General features: G+C 45.4%; 1 protein-coding gene across 1 annotated transcript in view; it reads left to right on the top strand.

Annotated features, from left to right (window-relative positions):
* Positions 1–24366, top strand: part of DCHS2 (dachsous cadherin-related 2) — a 1925309-nt gene that overhangs the window by 1377286 nt on the left and 523657 nt on the right. Inside the window, exon 10 of the mRNA XM_069631304.1 lies at positions 18267–18506. Coding sequence (XP_069487405.1) covers positions 18267–18506 — 240 coding nt within the window. The remainder of the gene's footprint in view (positions 1–18266; positions 18507–24366) is intronic.

Here is a 24366-nt window from a genome sequence, read left to right as displayed (position 1 = left end):
AGGAGCCTATTTTTCCTGCTACTGGACGCAGTTAATCTCTGTTAGTTTGGGCCAGAGAAAACAAAGAAGCACCCCAGCCTCTTGAATCCATGGCTGCATGTTGCAGTCGTTGAGTGAGAGGGGGAAAATGACAACGCAGTCATCACCAGTAAATACTGTGATACACTAGAAAATTGCAGTTCACATTTTAGCCACAAGATGGCAATGGATGACTTTCTATAACTCGAAAGCAATTTTTTTTTGTCACTGCGATAGCTACACCGTGGCTAGACAGTTGGTGCAGCTCTCTCTGAGGGGTTCCTCAGGGCCCCCATACGGAACGGGAACCAAATGACAACTCTGAAAGCTGCAACGTGCGCAGACACTTTGGGTAATTTAAACCAGTGATGCGGATGCGAGTGCTCCTTTGTAATGGGGAACCTGGAGGTCTCTCAAATGCCAAGCAGTGTTTTGTTTTGTCTGGCACAGCACCTCAGCGATGCTTGATGTAGTCTGCCCATGAAAGTTGAGGCTATACCATAAAAAGAAATGCAAATATGGCCGAATAACTTCCCTGTTGTCATCACAAACGTTTTTTCTTCATCAATGTGTGGCTCCAAATGTTAAGCTACTTTAAGAGCCATGTATTTTTTTTGTTGGGCCGATAAAATGTATCAGACAACATAAAAACTGTATACTGGAAAAAAGTTACATGCAAGGACCACAATTACCATAGTAATACAGAATATGTAAAAAATAACGCGCACGTACATACGTTTATAAACGTTGGCGTGGGAGTCACACATTACTTGGCATCTGAAAAAAAAAGGGTTTATTTTTCCGTAGTCCGATTATTTGAAAAGTTGAAAAGAGCATGTTATTGACTCTGCAAGGGTGAGCTGTGCATTTTCTAGTGAACTAGCAACATTGATACACAAACCAGCTCTCTGGAGTAAATTAGTGTTGGCAGTGCATACCGGACACTAGTGTATCCATATACTACCTCTACACACAAAGGAGTTGTGAGTGCAATTTCTCATGATGGGACGCAAAGGACCAATCATGCTCAATTGTGCCAGAAAAGAAAAATACTTTTCTAGAAATGTATGCCAAAACCAACAAATAGCAGCAGTTTGTCTCACTGTTATTTAGGCTGAGAAAAGTTCAGCAACGGATACAAAAATGACACAACGGTGCATTGCACATTCCCCAAAGCCTGTTCAGGGAAAGGCACAAGAGAAATGGATGCCAAATCCATGCATGTAAGGGCATGTCCCTTTTGTGTATATTGTGTATTTTGTGAATATTGGGTGCACATTTACATGCGTTAAAACATCTCCTTACAGATTTGGGCAATTCAATTCTCATGGACTGGCTTTAACTATTAGAGGGAATTGGCAGAGTTGCTTTCCCAGCGTGCATGCCAGTGAGCCATGCAAGGCTGGGGACATGTTGCTTCCCCAGCCTTGCATGGCCCATTGGGTATGCAGACTGAGGATCTGCAGGACTAAATGTATATAAGGGTGCTCCGGAACCTCCCTGCACATTCAGACAGTCTGGGAATTGTGTTCTGAGTGCCCTGGCTCCTCCACACATGTGACGGAACCATGAAGCTCTCATCACTTTCTAGTTCCTGTATCGTGCTGTGTGTAAGGCATAGGCTCTTTGTGGCAGGCGGTGTGAGGCTCAGAGTCTGCAGTGCTTTGAGAAAAAGTATGAATGCATGGGTGTCTGCGTGTATGTGTGGGTTTGTGTTTGTAAGTGAGTTGTGAATGAGAGAGTGTACAGTGGACCGTGTGTGTGGGTGAGTGAGCAAGTGTATGCTCTATGGGTGCATGTGTGAATGATCAAGTGAATGATGTATTGCTATTCATGTGAATGTGCAAGTAAATGCACTAGTAATGTGCAAGTGAATGCTGTATGAAATGTGAGTGCTTGCATTTGTGCCAGACCCGGGGCCTGCTGATTTGGAATAGGGGGCATACATATTCTTACTGGTGATATGGGCTTTTGTACTGCCCATCAATTATAAAGCAAACATGATGAGTCGTATTCTATGACTTTACTGGCCTAGTTTGGTCCAGCCAGTCTGGATATTTCTTTCACCATGACATGGCATCATGGGTAAAGCAAACATGAAAGGTGCTATGATTTGTCTAGCCTTGCCAATTTTGGTGCAGGCGGTCTTGCTATACATCTATACTATATTTGTTCTGTGGAATGGAAGTGTGTGCTGAACATCAAGGGTAAAGGAACATGGTATTACATGCTTAGAGTGTCCTACATTGGCGCACCCAGTCAGGATACATTGTCTTACTATGGCATTATATTTTTTACTGCTATTAAGGATAAAGGCTGCATGATGAGTGTTTTTGCATGGCTAGACTGGTCTACATTGGTGAAACCAGTTTGGGCATTTTATCTTTCTGTGGCATCACTTTTCTACTGGGCATCAAGAGTAAATCCAACATTATGAGTGTTCTTATGTGGCCATTCTGACCTATGGTGCAGGCAGTCTGTACTGGTTTTCTAAATGAGGCACAGCATTTCACTAGCAAATAGAACTGTTCATACATGGTTATACTGGCATGTATTGGCAGAGCCAGCATGGACATGTTTTCCTATTGTATAATTCCTGGCATCACGTGCAAAGCAAACAGGAGTATGTTAATATATTGGAATACTGAAATAAATGGGTGCAGTCACTTTAGAAAAGTATGAGCACAGCCAGCTTGAACATGTTTTCTATAATGGCATATATTGTGGAAAAAGGCATCAGAACATTGTGTTGGAAAATGCTCCTGTGCACTATTGGTTAATTGCCTCTATTAGATTTTTTGCATTACTTACCCAACAAAACTGATTGAAAACTTGAGCTTTTTACCAAATTATTTTCAGAAAGTGTGCGGTTGTAGGCACCTTTTTGGTGCCGGCTCTCTTGCTACTCTCGAACGTTTACCGGGTATTAATGGGAAACATTTTCATCCCAAAAATTAAAAAATACACCATCTGTCACTGTGTCTCTATGATGTTCACATTCCACATAATCTGATATTTTTTCAGGCAATTGGGGATCTGTTACAGCGTTTTGTCAATTGCACAAAAAATACTTTGTCGGAATATGGCCTTATTCACAATGATTTAGACCTGAGCAAATCGAGAGAAGCCTGTGAGTACCTCCAATTTCCCCGTGATATGTTAGACCTGATTCAGGAAAGCCCAAAGAGGACCACATCCCGGGATGCCTGTTTGAGATGCTGTCTGGCAAGTGTGGTTTACAAAGGATTGCTCAAGGGCGCCTCACAGGTTCCCCAGTTATACACTTTGTGAAGCAGGTATAAGGTATCAGACTCCAAGCAGTTATGCTCTGGGCATATCCTGATGTGTACTGCTGCAAATCGTTGTCAATCCGGTTCAGCTCGTGTACTTTCCATACGTCGAAGTAATCAACAAGCGTGCAATGCCACACAACACTGGAAGTACTAATCCTGAAACTTTACGTATGCATAAAATAGGTTTATCACCAGACGCGTAAACGCACATCACCTCTGTAAACCGCGCTTCTGCAGCATATAAGGCTTGAGTAATTTGTAGACAGTGCCATCTTAATTGGAAACACAATTTCCCTATCCGTTTTTTCATTTTCTCTTTGTGGCACTGACAGCGACCGGAGCTCTTTCTTTTTCTGCACACACAAGCCCTGCATCCTTTCATCATAGCAAGGGCTATTGGCCTGGTCTTCGATTGATTCCTGATCCTAAAATGCCCATTTTGGGGGAAAGTGAATTCTCCTTGGCAGCTCAAAGTCCAGCTCTGCCATTCCTATTTGTCACCAAATACCACTTAAGTCCTCTTCTCAAATTAACATTGAGAATGGCAAAAGCTTGGTGTTGCAGAAGGGGATGAAGCAGTAAAGAGCACAGAATAGACGTCATCCACATTGCACAAGGGGAGTTGGGGTGCAGATGACACCTGTGCAGGCTTTTGTGAGGTCGGAGTATCAGCAGTCCCTTATCACACTTTGCCGCCCCACTCTGTGTTCAACCATCGAAGGGCATCATGATCGCTAGTAAAAAAAAAAAAAGAAAAACTTGAGTAGGGTTACCTGGGGACGTTTGTAGTTTACCTAGCTGTGCCTCTCACCTCAAACCTTTGTGCTTCTAACTGCTATAATACTGCTGTTTAATGTCGTAATAGAAGGGGATCAGCTCACAAAGACATCATTTTGTAAAGGTATGCTGCATAGGAGTATGGGGGGGGCAGTACTTCCTGCTTATCCCTTCCCTTCTGCATCACACTAGTATTCCACACACTCGGGTACCTAGAGCAATTCTTAGCCTACTCGTGGAGTGTTTTTGCCCTGCAGTGAATCAATGTTTGAGGTCATTGAAAGTTGCTTTGTGTATTCTGCTGCAGTTCCAAATTCTGAAAGAATACTGGACGGCCAGTGTCACACTGCACTCCTGTTTAATTTGTAAAACTTGGTGTTTCACCCTGAGTACCCAAGGGTAATCTAGTGGAGGGTCCCTTGCTCACTGTGCCTTGGAGATGATCAGCTGCACCTCACTTTGGAGCTCTAATAAGGCTGAATCACGTGATTAGGGTTTGAGGAGGTAATCGTGTTCAGAGGAGAATTGCCTGGCATTTCGGTGACTGACTGCAAGCAGGTAGCAAATGCACAACTAACAGATCTCTCTTCTCACCCCATATACATTAATCTAGTCTCTGAACCTCTGATGACAGGCGACCCACATCAACCAGGGGACCTGCAGAAAACCATGCTCCACATTGGCTCTGGACCCAAGGACGGCTAGGCACATTCAAAGCAAGAGAGCCACGAGATGCAGCTGGGCAGCAAGGAATGGGTGTAACCCCCGCAATAATATGAGAAGAATGCAGATCCAAGGAAGTTCAGCAGCCTGTACACCCCACAAGTATCCATATAAGAACTACAGTATTCAGGATCAGCCTTCTGTGACTCCACTGAGAGTACCCTCAAGAGCAGTGGCGGCTGATGAATTTATTTATTGAAAGCGGCGTTTATATTTTGCAAGAATATGCATGAGTGACTTAGCATAGTGAGGGCCCCCAATGCAATACATTAAGATTTACTGGGTTAAAATGGTGCATTTTACAGCACATTTGCTATAAAAGTTCAGTGAAAAAGCCAAACAGTTTACTATCAGTTTGGTAGAATAACTGATGAACAAATCCAATGTATACCAAGTCACCAACACCTCACAGGAGCTTTTTCAACTTATTTTAATGCTGCTTTTGCCTAGAATATATGTCAGGATTCTGTCAGTGTAAAAAACATATTAATGCAGGATGTACCCAAACATGTCCATGCTGGCTGCACCAATATATGCCAGTATTCCCATGTAAGAACATACTCATGTTGTCTGTGTCCACGTGCCAGCAAATGAATGCCAAACTACTGTAAGAAAACATGTCCATAATGGATGAACCACTGTAAGCCAATATGCCCATGTAAAAACACTATCATGTTGTCTTTACCAATAATGACAGTAAACATGCAATGTGGCTCTAAGAAAATATGTCCATTTTGGCTGCACCAATGTATGCCAGTGTACCAATTTAAGAACATGCATCATGTTCACTTTGCCCATACTGCCAGTAAAGACTGACATGCAGCTGTGTCCATGCTTGCTTCGGCAATTTGGGACAAGGTTCATCAAGTTGGCTTTGCCTAGCAGGCCAATAAAAACAATCCACACCACTGTAAGAAGACATGTTCATATTGGTTGTCCTAATGTAGGCCAATATGCCCACATAAGAACACTAATCAGGTTGGCTTTGCCCATTATTCCAGTAAAAATGCCATGCTGCTGTAAGAAAGCATATCCATGCTGAAAGACCAGTATCCCCTTGTTTAAAATCACTTTGTCTTGCCATAATGCCATGCCAGTTCAGTGTACCCTATTCTCCCCAAGCTTCTAAATGGTGAACCACAGGTTATGGTGAACCCACCACCTTCTCCATGCATTCATTCATACTCATTTGCTGCCCACTTTTACACACATTCATTTTTACTCACAGTGGCCAGCCTCCCGGCCCACATTCACACATAGACATACATATAAAAACACATTCTTTTCTAAAAGATTATCTTCCCTGACCCACAGACGGGGCATTGAACTTCTTCCCTGGTGCTCCTGGTTCACTACACAGAAAACAAGAAGCGCACCACACACATTGGGCCTCATTACACGGTAGGCGGTAAGGGTTTACCGGTACCGGTATTTTACTGGTACCAGTAAATCCTTACCGCCTTACTACGAGGTCCCTTTGCGGGTTGGGGATTTTAACGCCTGCTTTTTGCCGTAATTAGCACCTTCCCCATTCCCATTATGCCCTATGGGAAAAAAATGGGAATGAGGAAGGAGGAATTACCGCCTTGGAAGGACTAAGAACCTATTCCCAACCTTGGAATAGGGCGGTAATTCCCCTTTCCTCCAAGGCATGATTCATTACCGTGTAATGAGGCCCATTGTTTGGTAACTTTTCTAAACCCTAGCCTGTGGATCCAAAAGTGGTTGCCATGCAATGCTCTGACCTCTCTTCCAGCCTGGCTCTAGTAATCATTTCAATGCATGCAAAATGCAACTCTCAGTGCAGCTTATCAATAACCGTTTGTTGTCTGTTGAAAATACCGAAGCAGGCTGAAGTGGCTCTCTGAATTCTCTCGTTCGGTCTGCCTGCCATCTCTAGTCTCTAATTCCTGCTACAGGACTTGTTTTGTGCCTTTTTTTCTGAACTAGTCTTTCTAATTTTTTATTGCTTGCCCTTTCTCCATATCTTTATCCATATTTTTATGAAATCTCAGACCCTAATCGATTTTCTGATAACCAAGTATGGATTACAAACTGTCCACAATCTAGGAAAATCCAAGGACCGATGTGGATGATGGTGCAAATTTAGAAAAGTGTTGTTCTGTGGCAGAACAATCCTTTTCTAACTATCAGCATATTCTGCATCAATACGAAAGTTGTAATGAAAAGTAATCTGCCACTTCCGCTCAGTGTCCCATGTCCTCGCCTTGTGGCATGACAATGGTCCTCTTGACCACAATTGCAGAGACATAGTTGAGATCAGATTCTGAAAGCACAGCACCAGTTTTGCACCATTATAAAAGTGGTTAAACTACAGAGGTGTCATTAGTGTAGTGGGTCTTTATTTCCAGCTAGTGTGAAAGCCTGTGTACTCCCAAAGCAACAGCTCCCTCTAGCGTTAACAACAGGTGCAGCCTGCTGTCTCTACTGTGCATGACTACATCTGACAAACATACATCTGGCCTTTTATTATATTGTATGACGTAGGCTACGATTTTCCTATAAAAAAAATACCTTTCTATAAAGCAAGCTAACCAGTCATCGCTTATTTGACTCAGATAAATGACACAAGATGGCAGAGTGAGCAAATCATGAAGAAGAGAAAAGAACTGTTTATTGACCCTGCCTTTTGTTACACTGCCCCTACTAGTGGGCTGAAGAACTGGGCCAATGTTACAACAATGACGAGTACCCAATGCCCTCAGCAAGCAAACTGCAAGCTAGGGAGAACTCTCCCCATTTACAAACTCTATTTTGAGAGTCACTTTGCTAATACACCAAAGGTACTGCAGAGAATCTGTAGGTCCAGCGACGCTTCCGATAGTATAGAAACGTCCAAGGCTTCCAATCTGTGGAGCTGCAGGTGCTCTGCACACGCTAACCCAGCTGAGCTCCGTTTGCACCAACTTGCTAGGGTTTACATGGCTGCTGTCACAACACCTCCTCGCCACTTCTCTCACCACCTTCAAAATGGTTGTGGAAAGATTTAGCGGGAAACCTCTAGGATTTCTTCACTGCATTCACACAGCTCAGAATCAGTCCCTCTGTAGTATAAAGGACCAAGATGATTGACTCCAAATTGCAGCGAGCTCAGCACTGGGCCTTATGCAACGAGGTGCACTCATTATTACCATTAAAATATTGCGCCGTGCAAACCATTGCGCCTCAATTCAAATGATTAAATTCAAAATGCATTGATAAAACGATATTCATTTATAATGGGTTGATTAAATAAGTTGCATTAGCATTGCCATCTTGAGATCATTATGTTTCCTCAGACCCACAATTGTGCCCCCACTTTTGGTGCAAACTGACCCTAAAGACCTACATGCAAGGCATCATATAACCCACCCTGTTGGTACAGTAATGCGTTTAGGCATTTGAATGAACAACCTTGCTGTTTGTGGGTCTGTTCTCCTATTGAAATGTATTTATTGTGCAAACTTTGATCTGAAACTCGAGAAACACGATTTGGTGTGCTGTGGTATGGGTGTGCTTCCCTGCGAAGCACCTCTCTGAAGGGAGGTTTGTTTAATTGTTTTTAATACCCTGCCTCGGCACATTTCCATGATGGCGCCTTGTGATGCCTTACAGTGTCTAGAACATTTAACACCTGCATAGCCACTAGAATACGCTGCAAATAACACAATAATTGTTAATGAGTCAACTATTGCATCACATTCTATCACCCTTCGAACGTAGATATGGATATAAACCCCCAGTCAGGTTTAATGAGCTTCACGTGACCCTCATGTCTATGTTGCTGATAATATAACTCACCATATCTTACCTGGACACCATTGTTTCTATTCATTTAGTGCTTGGGTCTGGGAAGTGGTGTACTGAGCAGGAGGGTTGGGGGGCAAACTGCCCCCCCACAGGTTCTTTTCAGAGCCTGACCGGGACTTTTGTCAATGGGACAACGCTCTCGTTCGGCACCTCAATGAGGGTGCCCAACAGGAAAGGTGTCCCGCTGGGAGGACAACATCTGATGAGCAAAAACAGCTCAGCACGGTCATTGCCCTGGCAGCAGGACACCTTACCCATTCCGAACGGGAGAGGTGTCCCGCTGCCAGGACAATGCCCCAAGCAGCTCGTGAGCTAATGTGAGCCATTAGGCACTGATGGGAGGGATGGGGGCTATTAGCAGGAACCTTTGTCCCTTCAGAAATGTGCATGGGATGGAGTGATCAGCAGTGAGAAGGGTGCATCCTTCTACAGACTATAAAATAATGACCATGGCTTTACCCAAGGGGGATTTGTTAGGCTGACATTAATCTGTATGATGCAATTGTGACTTTTCATGAAGGATGGGGAGAATAAAACTAAAGCCATCCTCTTATTGCTCAATATATTTATATCATGATGTATATAGTGTGAAGTTAATAATGAAAGGGTAGTTTCTTATGTTATGTGCTTTGCTTCCAAAGCATTACTTTAAATAAAGTATTATTTAAGCACATGCAATGCAAAGGGAAACCTTAATAAATATCTATATCAACTAAGCCTGGGAAGATGTACTCAGTTGCTTAAATGTCCACCTCCCGGTTTCACCATTTAACCAAAGTGTGTGATCCTAGGCAGATCATTTAATCACACTGTGCCTTATCTGCAACTCTGTGATTCACTTCAGAGGTTATGTTAATATATCATGCTGTTATTTAAAAAAAGCTAGACTATAGAGTTGCTCCATAAATAGCAATTGTGCAACTTAGGTGTTTTGCACCACAAAGTTATTTGCCACTTGGCCTACTTATGGCAACTAATTCTGAAGTCGCTTCCATGGTGCCTCCAAGGATTGAAGACTGATGATGCTCCTTGCAATGTCCTTTACTGTGAAGTCATTTTTGTTGGTGCAAGCCATATAAAAATGAGGAGGTTTGTTTGTATTTTTCCCCAGGGCGCCTGGGCAGAGCTCTAATAGATGTGTTTCCTGCATCTGTAATGATTCTGCAGTTTTACTTATTTTTGTTGTGTGTTAAAATGCCATCTACCACTAAGTTACCAAAAATGTACATTGGGGCACGGGTGAGTGGTTTGTGGGTGCGAACACGACCATATGGAATTGCGCGCACTGTATTTGAGGGGAAAGTAGCAGGACTTTTTTTGTGCTGCCCCCCCCCACTCTTGCAATGTTGGATACTCCCCTAACGGATCTCCCGGCTGCCCAGAAACAGGCCATGTTTTTTAAAAACATTTCTGGGCGGTTTCTGAGTGTTTTCCCTATGTGCGTTCGGAGTGTCTTTTCCTGGGCCCTCTGTCACATCTCCCGGAAGCTGACCTTGTGGTTACCCGTTTCCCCCTGCCGTGCCCCAGTGACTTCAAAAGTCCCTTTATTGACAGTAATAGGAGAGGGACTGACCAGGGCCATCTCAGCGATTACCATGTTGGTCCTCTGCATTAATATTCTGAAACGGATCACCCCATTGTTTTTTCCATATGTATGCTTTTCTGCACGCACGCTTCAGGGTTAATGGCTTGATTGCTAGTGCAATCAAGCTGGTGTTCCCCACCTGCGCGGGCCATTATCACCCCATTCCCCTCCAGCAGGGTCATGGCAAGTGTTAGGGGTTTACAAGAAGAGCACGATTGCAGACAGGACCCCACCTTGTCACAGCTGTGCTTTGCACACCCAGACCATTGCTCTGCTGCCGCCTTACTTTACCTATGATTGAGGCAGAAGCGAATCCTGAAGGATGTATTGCTGCCTGTGCCCGCTGTTGTCAAAGATTATGCTCGGATCTGATCAATTGATCAATTGTTCCAATAATGCATTCCGTGTTAATCGTAGTTCATTTGCTTTGTGCATTCACTAACACACACCTTGCGTAGCATTATGCTCTTTCTTTGTGGAAAATGCTGATCAAATGAAATTATCAAAGTTGCCAGGAACGCCAGTTTGAGTTTGTTTGTTTGTTTATTCATTTGTAATGTGGAACTGACCCGGAGGTATCAGGGCGCAGAATGCAGGAAGATACAAGAATACTTGGGCGCAGAATGCAGGAAGATACAAGAATACTTTCAGCTTAAAGTTACATGAGTTACAAGTAAATGTACAACAGTTCCCCGGTGAGATGCTATTAGAGAGCTGTAAACAATTATATACATACAATAAAATCGTGACTGTCTATGATTGCGAAATTTAGTGCTAATGTACAACATATTAAAACGTTTGCAGATGTTTTATACAGTTAGAGCTATGTAGGCACATGGTATAGACTAATGCCATGGTACATGCAGATGAGGGACAATCACGGAGGTAGGTTAGTGGTCATTTTCCCTGAGCCATTTAATGGTGTTAAATCTTAAGTTGAAAAAGATTTGATCTGCCCTCAAGGTGGGGGGCGGGGAGAGTTCCATAACTGCACTGCTTTGACTGGGAAACTGATCCCCCCCTGCTTTTGTCAGTTTAAACCTGGGTACTACTAAGCAGTCTGAGTTGGCGGTCCTAGTGGGTCGGCTGGTAATTCTTCTATTGATTCTCTCCACAAGATAACAGGGGGGCAGCAATGGTAAAGCATTTCTGAGTCTGCAAAGCAGTTTTTGTCTTTGATAGACAACCAATTGTTCTGCCACCTTACCTGGGAGATGTGTTCCTTTCTGGCAATGCCCGGTGCCGTTATAAGGGCATTGTTCTGTAGGATTTGGATCTTGCCAATAGTGTTTTTACAGGTGCCCAGGTACAGTGAGTTACAGTAGTCCAATTTGGAGAGAATGAGGGCTCTGGCAAGTATGGTATGGTACATCTGTCTTTGGATAAAAATGGTTCACCAGCTCTGATCAGCTTACAGGTATATGCTGAGTCTGAGGCCATGGCATTGACCTGTTTAACAAAAGTCAGGGTAGAATTTAGGTAAAAACCAAGAGTTTTTACCTCTTTGGCAACATTGATAAGGTTACCATCGGTGTTGAAAGAGGCATATTTTGGGCCGAGTTTGTTGAGGTTAGGAGCTGTCCCTAGGATGAGGAGCTCAGTTTTGTCATCATTCAAGCATAGACCATAGGCAGCCAAAAGACAACATCCTTGTCATAATCCCCAGTAAGTGGTATGAGGATCTGGGTGTCATGTGCGTAATTAGTGTATGTGACACCCAGATGGACCAGATCATCAAATAGGGGCTTAGTAAATATATGAAACATTGTGCGTGAGACGGAGAAACCCTGAGGCACACCACAAGTAATAGGAATAGGATCTGCCGCTGAAGATGTCGAGAAGACTCTCATAGTCCTGTTGCTCAAAAATGATTGAATCCATACTATGGCATCCTGAGCGAAGTGAGCCGCTGAGTCAAGGTGATTGCATACTACTATATGGTCCACCAGATCGAAGGCGGCCGAAAGGTCAAGGAGGAGTAGCAGGGCTGTTTCCCCTTGTCCTTAAGTTCGTCGATCTGCGTTTTAAGATCTAGCAGTGCGGTTTCAGTGCCGTGTTTGGGCCTGAAACCAGATTGTTTGATTCCCAGGAGCTGATTAGACTCTATGTACTCCTGTATCTGCAGGTAGGCCACCTGGTCTAATATTTTAAGTAAGAATGGCACTGTTGTGATGGGCCTTTTGTTAGTGGTTATGGATGGGTCAAGTGATTGTTTTTTGAGAAGTGGAAGGGCCCAAGGTTCTTTTAAGTTACTGAGGATAGTACCTGATAGAAAAGAGGCATTAATTAGTTTGGTTATGGAAGGTGAATAGTCTCTTCCCGCATCTTTGATGATTTGGGCTGGGCATTTGTCTCCCTGACAGTGTGAAGGTTTTAGTGAAAGGATGATTTTTTCAACCTCAAGGATTGAAACTCTTGAGAAACTAAAGCATTGAGACGGTTTAGTAGTATGCAAGGGGGTATTGGCAAGTGTCTCTGAGTTAGGAATATTTGCTTTTTTTCTGCAATCCTATTCTGAAGGAGGGTAATTTTATTTGTTAAGGCGTTCTGTATGTTGGAGCACCAGAGGTTGTCCTTTGAACAGTTATCTGTGGGGAGAATTTTAAAATCACAAAAAGTTCCTTAGTACTTCAGTTTGCTTGGAGAATCCTATTGTTATACATTTCCTGTTTGGTACGTATTATTTCTTTCTTATATAAGGCTGAGATGTTAACGAGGTTAGTTTTGTTTTCCTCGGGTAGCTGTCTCCAATTGACTTCACATTTTCTTTTTTCAGCTCTTGAGGTGTGGAGAGAACCAAGAGTTCAAGTGAGCTCTGGGTTTACTTTTCCTAATTTTTAAAGGGGCGATCATGTCTAATGCTTTGGTCATAGGATTATTGTATTCATCTACTAATGTCACAGGGTCATTAGTGTCTGGCAGAGAGTTAAGGATGAGTATTATGAGTGGTATACGTTTATCTGCCGTAATGTTATTTTTATCCTGGTAAGGGTTGGGGGAGGTACTAGGTTGTTTTTTGGGGTGAGATTTTGACTGCAAGAGTGAAGGATAGGAAGTAATGGTCAGTCCAAAGTTGGGAAGTTATGGGGGTGATAAAGGTTTTACAGTTAAGTTCTGCCACTGAGTCTAACATTCGATCTTTATTGTGTTTAGGCAAAGTTACCCTTTGGATGAAGCCGAGTTCGGTGAGCACATTGGAAATTGCTGTGGCTTGCTAGTCATTGGGGTCATTGAAACCCAGGTTAAGATCTCCCAAAAATAGAATGAGAGAAGTAATTTTCATGTTATCCGATAATATTATAGAGATGTCCTCCTCAAATGTGCAGATGCGGCCCGGAGGTCTATAGATCAGATGGATAGTGAGCATTTGGGAGTCGAAGATGGGCATTTTAGCAGTAAGAGATTCACCTGATTTGATGTCTAGCGCAGGGGCTAGTCTTATTGCTAGGTTAGATTTAGCTATAAGAGCTATCCCTCCTCCTCTGGAGTCGATCCTATCGGCTCTGAGTATAGTGTAGTTGTCTGAGACTGCAAGCATGAGGGCGGGGCCGGCAGCTGCATGAAGCCATGACTCTGTTATGGCTAGAAGGTCATAGTCTTCAACCCGTACTAAGTTGACTATCTCAATAGCTTGTGCTACAAGAGATCTAGCATTGATTAATGCGCCTTTGATGTCTGGGAGGTTTTTACTAGACAGGGTGTTGAAGGGTTTACACTGGCTTGCTGATTTGGCAGGTAGCCTGATAGGGGGTTCGCTTAGTGGTTGTTTTTTGTAGGAGTGACCGTCGGTCTTTGGCGATAGTGAGGTAGTACAGCTATTCATTATTGCCTTAGTGTTTTGTTTATTAGATAGGCATTCACTCAAGGGGTATAGTTTAATAGTAGTTCTGACCGGGGGCTTGTGGAGTCTGGTCAGTCTTGAGCGGAGCCTGATGTTTTGTAGATAAGTGAGGCATGGGATATTAGTTTTTACGTAAGCCAGTATTTAGTTTGTGGTGTATAAGTGAGCATTGGTCTGGAATGGCAAAGTAGTGTTGGACAGATTTAGTGTTGATCGTTCTCCCTCTGGGGTGTCTGGTAGCTGTGCTATGTTGAGTGTTGAGGTTTATCTTGGGTGGGGAGGTAGTAGGTAAAGTTCACATTGCAGGTATACTAGAGCTTCCCGTGGTTAAGAAGGGTGGAGAAAAGTCTTTGTATCCTACCACACTGGTCAATTATCTTAGTGACGGTAGGGCAGGCAGTAGGAGTAAATGTAGACATGTGGTGTAGTACATAGTGCCATAGACGTATTTGCAGTACAATTAGGTCGGTGGACATAATAGTAGGCTGTTTCAGATATAAGCAATCGTCTGAGTACACCAGTAGGCTAGAGTGCAACAAGAGATGAGTAGAACAGTTGGCTAGACAGGGTACAACTAGGCCGGTGAGCACAGCAGTGGGCTAGTTCAGATACAAGCAGTAGGCTAGTAGGTGCAGCAATAGGCTACCAGTAAGATGCAATGTCACAGTAGGCTAGTTCATGTGCAAACAGTAGGCTAGTAGGTGCAGCAATAGGCTACCAGTAGGATGCAACTGGGCAAATGAAGGTCAGCAATGTTCTGAGTACACCGGTAGGCTAGAATGCAACAATAGGCGAGTAGAACAGTTGACTAGACAGGGTACAACTAGGCCGGTGAGCACAACAGTGGTATAGTTCAGATACAAGCAGTAGGCTAGTAGGTGCGGCAATAGGCTACCAGTAAGATACAACATGATTGTAGGCTAGTTCATGTGCAAACAGTAGGCTAGTAGGTGCAGCTATTGGCTACCAATAGAATGCAACTGGGCTGATGAACGTCAGCAATGGTCTGAGTACACCGGGAGACCAGAGTGCAACAATAGGTGGGTAGAACAGTTGGCTAGACCGGGTACAACTGGACCGGTGAGCACAACAGTGGGCTAGTTCAGGTACAGCAATAGGCTACCAGTAGGAAGCAAAGTCACTGTAGGCTAGTTTGGGTGCAAACAGTAGGTTTGTGAATACAACAGTAAGAGCAGTTGTGCGCCAAAGTAAAGGCGTTTGGCGTTACACAATGAGTTATGGTACAAAGGCGTATCCCGGAAAGTACGTTACTAAATAAGCGTAGGGACAATGAGGGTTGAATCGGTTCTGCGTGTGTGGAGTGGTCAGGCTGCATAGATGTTGAACAAACTTCTTAGAGTTAACACCCTACTGGTGGTACATGTAAAACATTAGGCACGTTTGTTTTTGTTTCGATAGGCAAATCATAATGTTGGTACTCACAAGTGCCAGATTGGACACATGTTAACTTGCATTATGAAGTGGTTGTGGAAGTCATGAGCGAGGAAGACTATGCTTTGGTCGAGCACACGGTATGTGGTAGGGCAGGGGAACAGGGGCAAAAAGGGCCTTTATCTGGCCTTCGTCGTGGTGGCTCTTCCACCTGCCAGCAGATGTTGCTGCAAATTATTCGAAACGGTTGCTAGGCAGGTGTCGCGGTGGAGTGCCACGACTTTTAAGAATATAGCTCAGTGTGTTTAGTGCATGCTGCAGAGATTTTTGTTAATGTGCCATATCATAGAACCTAATCCTGGCATGGCCAACTCAGCCATCCGCTGCCTAAATATATTTTTGTATATATATATATATATATATACATATATATATGTATTTCTGTATAAGGAACACTGTTAGTAGTATCACTTACTGGGAGACAACATAACATAACATATAATCCCAGCTACATTAACTTGCAATTTGCTGACTGGATGCAAGCAATACCATCTCAGACTATGCTAAACGACTCAAATTATATGCTTGCAGGGTCACATAGTGTGTTTGCTTCAGGCTGCACCCCCTTGAAGGCATGGCCATCACTAATTAGGTCACACCCAATATGTATCCCACACACCCTGTTTAAACCCCGACCTCCAGTTAGCCAATCCTCTTCATTGTCTATAAAATGGGTTGCTCCTCCTCAACCTCAACAGTGGGAGAAGTGGGTGGGAGTGGTTGGGAGCGGTGAGCCTCTATTTTCTTTAATTAAGTTTTACTGTTCCTGTATTATTAATCTTAAAATAAACCGCTCCGGAATGGTTTCGTTTTAAAATAAAAGTGTAGGAAGCAGTTGGAACTTGCACTTCAGTGCAATGCACTGAAGTGCACTGCACTGAACGATGCCTTAATCGGCAGGCGCATTTGTTTAGTGGTATGTATGGTATGTAAGAGGGGGCGTGTCAATGGAGTTTGTGAGGAGCGGGGCAGGCCAGCAGCCAACATAGTTCCACTACTTCTTTTCATACACTTCTTCGACCGCTGACCCTCACCCACCTCTTGCTTTTGACCCGTGCATCAACCTTACATCTCATGGTCCTGCAGAGCTGCTCTCTAGGCCCCGCCTCCTTCTATCATGACGGCACTACATTTGAGTGGCCATGGAAATGTCAGAGGAAGTCCGCACAGAGCCCTGTGTTCCATTTCCCTGGCGGCCATGTTTATCATTCACCAACTCCACAGCCCACACAATTGCTGTCAAACTTTTCTTTCTTTTTTTAACCAATTAGCACCATGTCGGTTGACTCTAGGCTGCTAATCTCAAATATCCCCTCTTCATCTGGTCATTATCAGGTGCGAACGACCCATCACGTGTTACATTTCCTTGATTTGCACAGGCGTATTACATTGGGCCTGGGCTATTGCCAGCCGGGTTTACACGCAAACAATCAGAGCGTTCTCTTCTCTGCAATCACTGTGTTTGTTATCTGAGTACTGAATGCCCTGAGATAACTTTCAAAATGGTTGACACTCCCCTTTGAATGTTTTTTCTTTTGAACATTCTCTTTTTGGGACTGTCCCTATATTGTAATCAAATGCTTAATTTGCATCCAAAATCCGGCCCAGAGCAGTATATGCCACTCAAAGGCAGGCCTTTCACCATAGGGTGACCAGAGGCAGCAATGTCATTTCACCAAAATGCCAGGGGTAGCGCAAGTGACATCACGCAACACTTGACCTGTGATGACATCAGAGCAAGTGATTTCCTTTGACCCAACCCGAAGTGACATCACGGGAAGCGATGTAACACGACCTTTCACCCCACGACAAAACAGGAAGTGGCATCACACAGCATTGCTTCTGAGTACACTATGAAAAATATGGCTACAATCACTGTAAAGTGATATATATTTCACACAAGAATGGATCACCATATGTATTGTTAACATCAGTGCGTATAGGCACATGTTACTAAATCACTGTGAATTCAAGCAGACATCCAAGGCCAAATGATAATGGTGTGTTATTATATAGCACTTACGCTTAAGCGCTTCATTTAGAACACATATACATACAATATCACCCAACCTGTGTTGGTACTCAGGATGAAAGGGTGAGTTGACCTCAATGGGAGTAGAACCTGCAACCTGCAGATCACACACACATTGCAGCAGCCAGCACTCAACCCACTCCAGAAACAGAGACACATGCTGCTGGCCACAGCCCATGAGCCTCAATGTAAAAAAAGATTAAAATTTTTTTTTTGCATTTTTTTTTAGAGGTAGCACATAAGCCCAAAGCGGTAGCAAGGGAGGCTTCAGGGGTCGCAGTTGCAACCCCTGGATACCCCTAAATGACGTCCATGACCAGAGGTCTCGGTTTTCCCGGGACAGTCTGAAGAAATCACCCTTTGTCCTGGGGTGCTGGGAGTGTTTTGATTTTATAAACCCCGTCCCGGGGTTCCAAGGATGGGTGGCTACGGTGCCAGTTAATGCAGGGACCCGATTTTGCAATTCTGAAATCGGGTCCCGGCACAACTCTTCCTGCACGAATGGGGTGTGAAATGTGAGCACACCCCTCCCTGCTCCCTGCACTGGCCAGCGACATAGACGAAGGACTAAGGTTTTATTTGTATTTACTTTATTCCGACTTCTATTTATATGACCTGTCGCGGTTTAAAAAAATACAAATCTGCTCACCATATTTCAACAGGACACATGCGCAAACAATACGATGAACCTGTGGCAATCCATCCTAACTTTAAATGTTTGTATTCGCCCTGCAGGATTGCTAACTCTTGCTTCTACGTTGGACCACGAAGTTGAAAAGTACTACCGTCTGTCAGTGTTGGCTTCAGATAAGGGGTTTCCTGTACTCTCGTCCACCCAGACACTGAGCATCACGGTTACCGATGCCAATGACGTCACCCCAAGGTTTAAACAGCAGTTATATGAAGCCACAGTTTCTGAAAACCGAGACCCGGGCGAGTTTGTAATAAAGGTTGAAGCCGTGGATGCAGATTCAGGTACATTATTCTATGCAATCACATTTTGCTAAAATGTGTCCTCGCCCCTACAATCGAATTTCAGGCATAACTTAGAAGTGCATTAAAAGAAGAGCAATTGTTCCGTTTATTTTGAATGAATGCAGCCTTTCTCCAGTGTTGATTTGGTGCAGTATACACTCCGTATTACATAGCATCACGCAGCGTATCATGAAGGACATTGATCTGAAACATGAATGACACTCTTCTGCTTCCAAGCAACTCATCATCCTATTGCTGTGTTGCAACAATGACGATGGCTGAATGATTATAGCTGGCAGGTTGTGCATTACTCATGCACTGCCACTGAGTGGCACTGTAACCTCAGAGTTTTCCTGATCCTTCACAGAGATAACTGAAGTTACAGTAGCAAGTTGGCAATCATGTGACTGAAAGTATTATAGATGAAGGATTTTTGACGTGCATAGTCAAGTAGATGAAACACAGAACAGCAAGATGAAAATGCAAATTGTTTTAAGAGCGATAGAACATATTCGTTGTAATGAAATGTCCATATTTTGCTTGCAAATGGAATTCAGAACGTTCTCTTCCAAAAGGCCCGTTTAACGTGCTCTGCTGTGGTGGCTGGAAATCAGATGGAAGCTTTGCCCTATGAAGCGAAGTTCTCTCCTTGTGCTAGACAATTTAGATGTGGCGTTATGTGTAACTATTGTGCCTAAGCATGGGACTAATGTGTTCCTGAAAGCTTGCTATCAAAATATGTTTTGGACGGCTGCAGTAAATTGTCTTAGTAAATACATATATTCAATGTTAAAGGGACTTTATGGTTACAAGTAAAACCAAAACCCCCCAGAAATGTGCCAGTTATGGTTAGCTAAGCAACCATAACTCACACCACCACCGTGCACTGCTAAGACTACACCAGGGCATGAAAGACGGCATCACAAACGTCATTGACGACATCACTGATGACATCACATATCTGGGCCACTTGTTTTTGTTTACTGACATGATTAGGCTATTTTTTTTTGTTTTTACTGACAATGAGAATTTCCAATATTTAATAGGTGCTATATATCTACACATTAACCTTTTTATATGTTCTTAAAGTACTTTGCTTGTAGTTTAAGCACATAGTTCACACACATGGAGCAATATGCATGCCTCAAACACACAATTCATGTGTGTACATAATGATTAACTCTAATGTTATTGTCATTTTTTGGTGTTGTTGTTTCTTTCTTCCTTACTTTAGTTTCCCTGTATGTGCCTCTAATTTGTATGCATTGTGCATTTTTATATGTATTGTTTCTACTAACACAAGTGTATGGTAAGTTTTCAATTGTTACCTATTTATTCCATGTTTAACATTATTCAAAACTCTAATAAGGTAGCATTTATTATTTTACAATTGGAAACAACCAGATTAAAAATATTGTACTTGTATGGTGCATGCTGGAACCATTGCCTATATGTATGTATGATTAGGTTTCTCTATTAACAACAACACTAGAATATAATGATTTGTTTACATGAGTACATTCTTTAATACATTTAGGGGCGGATTCATGGAACAAACGGGTGCCGAAAATCCCAGCGCAAGCAGACGCAAGGAGGCGCAAGCGTGAGAAAGCAAGCGCACGCGCACGCGTGCGATTCAAGGAAGTTGCTGCGCTACTTTCCCACTGGTTGTGCGCCAAATCCGTGCATGGCGCCCGCTGGCGCACACGTCTCCAAACAGCGTGCGCTAAGCGCACAGCGAAAGTGCACATAGCGCAGCGCACACAACAAAAGTAGGTGTAACGGGAGCGTAACACGCGGAATGGGGAATAACATGTGAAAAAGAAGGCGTAACGGGGAAGTACTGCTGGGAAGTACACGGAACGCCCACATGCACGCGAACCACACGTATTCATGGAATCGAATAGGGCAAACCCGCGCGCGGGCAAAGACACGCACAGGCCTAAACAAGTCCGCCACACAAAGGCAGGTGGTAGCGTCCCTGCACATTACAAAAGTGTGCACAAATAAAAAGCATGCATATACTGAGTGGGGTACGTGTATTTCAGGGATGCGCGTGAAGTTTCACATGCGATTGGCCTGGGTACGTGTATTTCAGGGGTGCGCGTGAAGTTTCACACGCAATTTCAGCAGGGTACGTGTATTTCAGGGGTGCACGGGAAGTTTCACACGCGATTGGCCTGGATACGTGTATTTCAGGGGTGCGCGTGAAGTTACACACGCGATTGGCCTGGGTACGTGTATTTCAGGGGTGCGCGTGAAGTTTCACACGCGATTACGTGTATTTCAGGGGTGCGCATGAAGTTTCACACGCGATTTCAGCAGGGTACATGTATTTCAGGGGTGCGCGTGAAGTTTCACACGCAATTTCAGCAAGGTACGTGTATTTCAGGGCTGCGCGGGAATTTTCACACGCGATTGGCCTGGGTATGGCTATTTCAGGGGTGCGCGTGAAGTTTCACACGCAATTTCAGCAGGGTACGTGTATTTCAGGGGTGCGCGTGAAGTTTCACACGTGATTTCAGCAGGGTACGTGTATTTCAGGGGTGTACAGGAAGTTTCACACGCGATTGGCCTGGGTACGTGTATTCCTGGGGTTCGCGGGAAGTTTTACACGCGAAAGGGCAATGCCCGTGCGCGATACATCACAGACGCGCTTACCCGCTAAGGGCCTTTGGTCCAATGAAATCGCGTACGTGTGCTGACATGCTTACGCGCTAAGGGCCTTTCCTCGAATTACATGCTGACGTGCAATTTTTTCACGTGCCAAATCACTCCGTATCAAGCTGGCCACGCGAAAACACACGGAAGACCACGCTCCTGCCCTGAAGGCCATTTTCCTGCCCTCCAGAGCCCCGAGCACGCTCCCACCTGCCATTTGCTGCTGCCTGACTGTCTGCTGCCCACGTGCCTTGCTATTTGGTGCCTGCACATCAGCCATCTGCAGGGGTCCAGTTGCTGTGTCCACCCCTGCTGGAACAGAAGACTCCCGACTAGGATACCATCGCTCCACAGCCCAGCCCCAGGACCCAGTTGCCCACCCACGCCTGCCTCGGGGGTCGTCATGTCGGGGCAAACACCATCTGAGACCACTGGCGACCCCCAGCCAGAGTGGCAGAGGGCCACCAGCTTCAGTCAGAAGGAAGTTGGTGTCCTGGTGGAGCATGTCCTGGGGCATTATGATGTCCTCTTTGGAACATCACGCGCCAACAAGGAAGGACGGGATAGGATCTGGGACGACTTTGTGGTTGCCATCAACGCGGAGGGGGTGGCAACCCGCAACATCAAGCAAGTCAAGAAGCGCTGGGAGGACTTGAGGTCCAGGACCCTCGTAAAGGCCCAGCGCCTCAGGGAGGGGGGCCAGGGCAGCATGAGTACCATCCAGACGAGGGTCCTGGAACGCGTAGCCTCAGCGCTCCACGCCCAGATCCTTCAGAGGCAGATCCGTCTGGAGTTCAGCGGTAAGTGGCCAAGCATTGCTGTGTGAGACAGGGCATGTTGCAGGGTGCTGGTTGTCTGATATTTGCCTGTATGTCTGACATAGGCCATGTACGTATGTGTGTGTGCAGGGACATCATGGTCATGCATGTGAGACCAGTAATGTGTGAACCACATGGTAGGTGCATGTGTTACAATGCAACATGCGGAGCAGCATGCGGAATGCACACATTAATGCATGCCTGTCTCTGTTATTGGACATGGATGGGGCGTGAGAGATGGGTGTTGCGGTCATGGACATGTGTATTGTCCATGTCTGTGTGTCTGACTTGCGTGTCTGTGACTTGTAAATGCCATGGATGCATGACACATGTCTGTGACAATGTTCAGATTCACTGATGCAGCCTACTCATCCTTGGATCCACTGTGTCTGGGGTGTACAAGGCCAGATGGATGAAACTACGGTGAAGTGTGTGCATGTGATAGGCATGGCCCATGATGCATGTGAGTTTCAAACCAGCATTGTATGTTTCAAGAGTCCCTTTGACATGTATGCTAATGTTCATTGCATGCGCCATGCCTGTTACTGCATGTGTTTTGCCTGCACTGACCCATGTGTTGTGGAGGGACATGATGGAAGTGATGTTTGACTGTGCCACTCATCTGCTATTGCTTCCTGTCTAGAGGACCATTGTACAGTACCCTGATGCTTGTGTTCTATGTCTCCCTCTACACAGCGGCAAGTGATGAAGAGGGCGGAGACGGCACTGTGGAGCAAAGCGGCGGGGATGCCCCCACTGGCCGGGGACGCAAGGCCCAGTCACCCTCCCAGAATTCACCATCGTCCGAGAGTGAGGGGTCTGGTGCTGCGTCTGCCACTACGGCTGCAGCGGAAGGGGTGGGTGAGCCCCCACAGGGGCTTGCAACGGCGGAAGACGGTGTGGAGCCATCCAGGTTGGTGGTTTCCACAGAGGAGGAGGAGGCCGCTACTGAGCCGCACATGGGGCCTGGTGGGGGTGGTACCACTGGTGCAAGTGGTGCAGTCCAGGGGCAGGGGCAGGAGGCAGCACAGGTCGCCGTGGAGGGGCCTGTGCATGTCACTGTCCCTGACACTGTGACTGCACCACCATGCACCAGCAGGGATGCCCCATCCCAGGCCCGTCCGAAGGTAGGGGGGATGTCCATGTCATCTGACACTACTCTACCTGCGGACGAGGGGACCCCTGGCCGTATGGAGAAGGTCCTGATTGGTGTCGCGTTGCGCACACGTGACATTCGTGATGACGTGCGTGCTTCCCGGGGGGAGCACATACGTCATCACGTAGAGCAGCGTGCCAACGTGGCCCAGTTGGGAGTGTCCATGGTCGGGGGTTTTGTACATGTGTCGGCCACTCTGGCGGTCCTCTCCTCCTCTGTGGAGACTATGCACCAGTCGTTCTCCATGCCGTCTTCCGGCCCAGATGCCACCAGGGCCCCCTGTGGACCTGCCCTGACCAACGCAGCCAGCTCGGTGGGGATCCCATCCCTGCCACAGTCGGGAGTCGGAGGTCCAGCAGGAGTGGACACCACAGCAACTGGACCCCAGCAGATGGAGGATGTGCCGGCATCATCGGGCAGGGCACGTGCATGACGACGTTGGTGGATTCCATCAGCCTGTATGGCGTCATGCTGGCAGATGCAGTTACGTCGGAGGCAGCGGCAGGCTCAACGTGGGAGGCATCATGGCTCAGGGCCATCTACATCAGAGGGGCAGGCATCGGACGGAGGGTAGGAGGACCCTGGAATGGGAGTGTCTTCCGTGTGGCAGCGGTTGGGCCAGCAGATAGGTGCGGAGCGGCGGCGGGTGGAGGAGGCACGGCTCACAATGGTCAGGGCGGAGAACTCCATGCGCAGGGCGCTGAGGCGGGCTGAATTACTCGAGGGAATTCGCAGGGAGTTGGAGGTGGACATGGCGTTAGCCCTGTGAGACCTCGGGGCCAGAGAACAGACCCGCCTCCAAGACATTGAACAGGAGTTCGATGATGCCCTGGCCCATGACATCAACAAGTGAGCCGTTGGACTTGCCCGCCGCCATTGTATTTAGTTCATTAGTGTTAAGTTTAATTTCTTTTTTCTTTCATTTGGGGTGCATGGACTATGCCCCACATTTTTGTATATAGTTAGTAATTAGGTAGGTTTCATTGTAGGTTTCATTTATGTCGTTGGGCTCATGGACCCTGGATTTGCTATTTGTACATAGTTTTACAGTGGATTTTTCTCCTTCATCCTTATTTTTCTTCACCATGGAGCAATGGATGTTACGCTTTTCTTTCCCTTTGGATTTGCTTTCTTGGACGGTGACTTTGGACACATTTTCATTTGGATTAATTTGGATTCGCATTTTATTTATTTATCATTTTTTGGGACATGCTGCATTTTGATT

The sequence above is a fragment of the Ambystoma mexicanum genome, chromosome 6q (genome assembly GCF_040938575.1).
Source record: "Ambystoma mexicanum isolate Mex_15411 chromosome 6q, UKY_AmexF1_1, whole genome shotgun sequence".
Taxonomy (NCBI): Eukaryota; Metazoa; Chordata; class Amphibia; order Caudata; family Ambystomatidae; genus Ambystoma; species Ambystoma mexicanum.
This window is presented reverse-complemented; position numbering and strand designations above follow the sequence as displayed.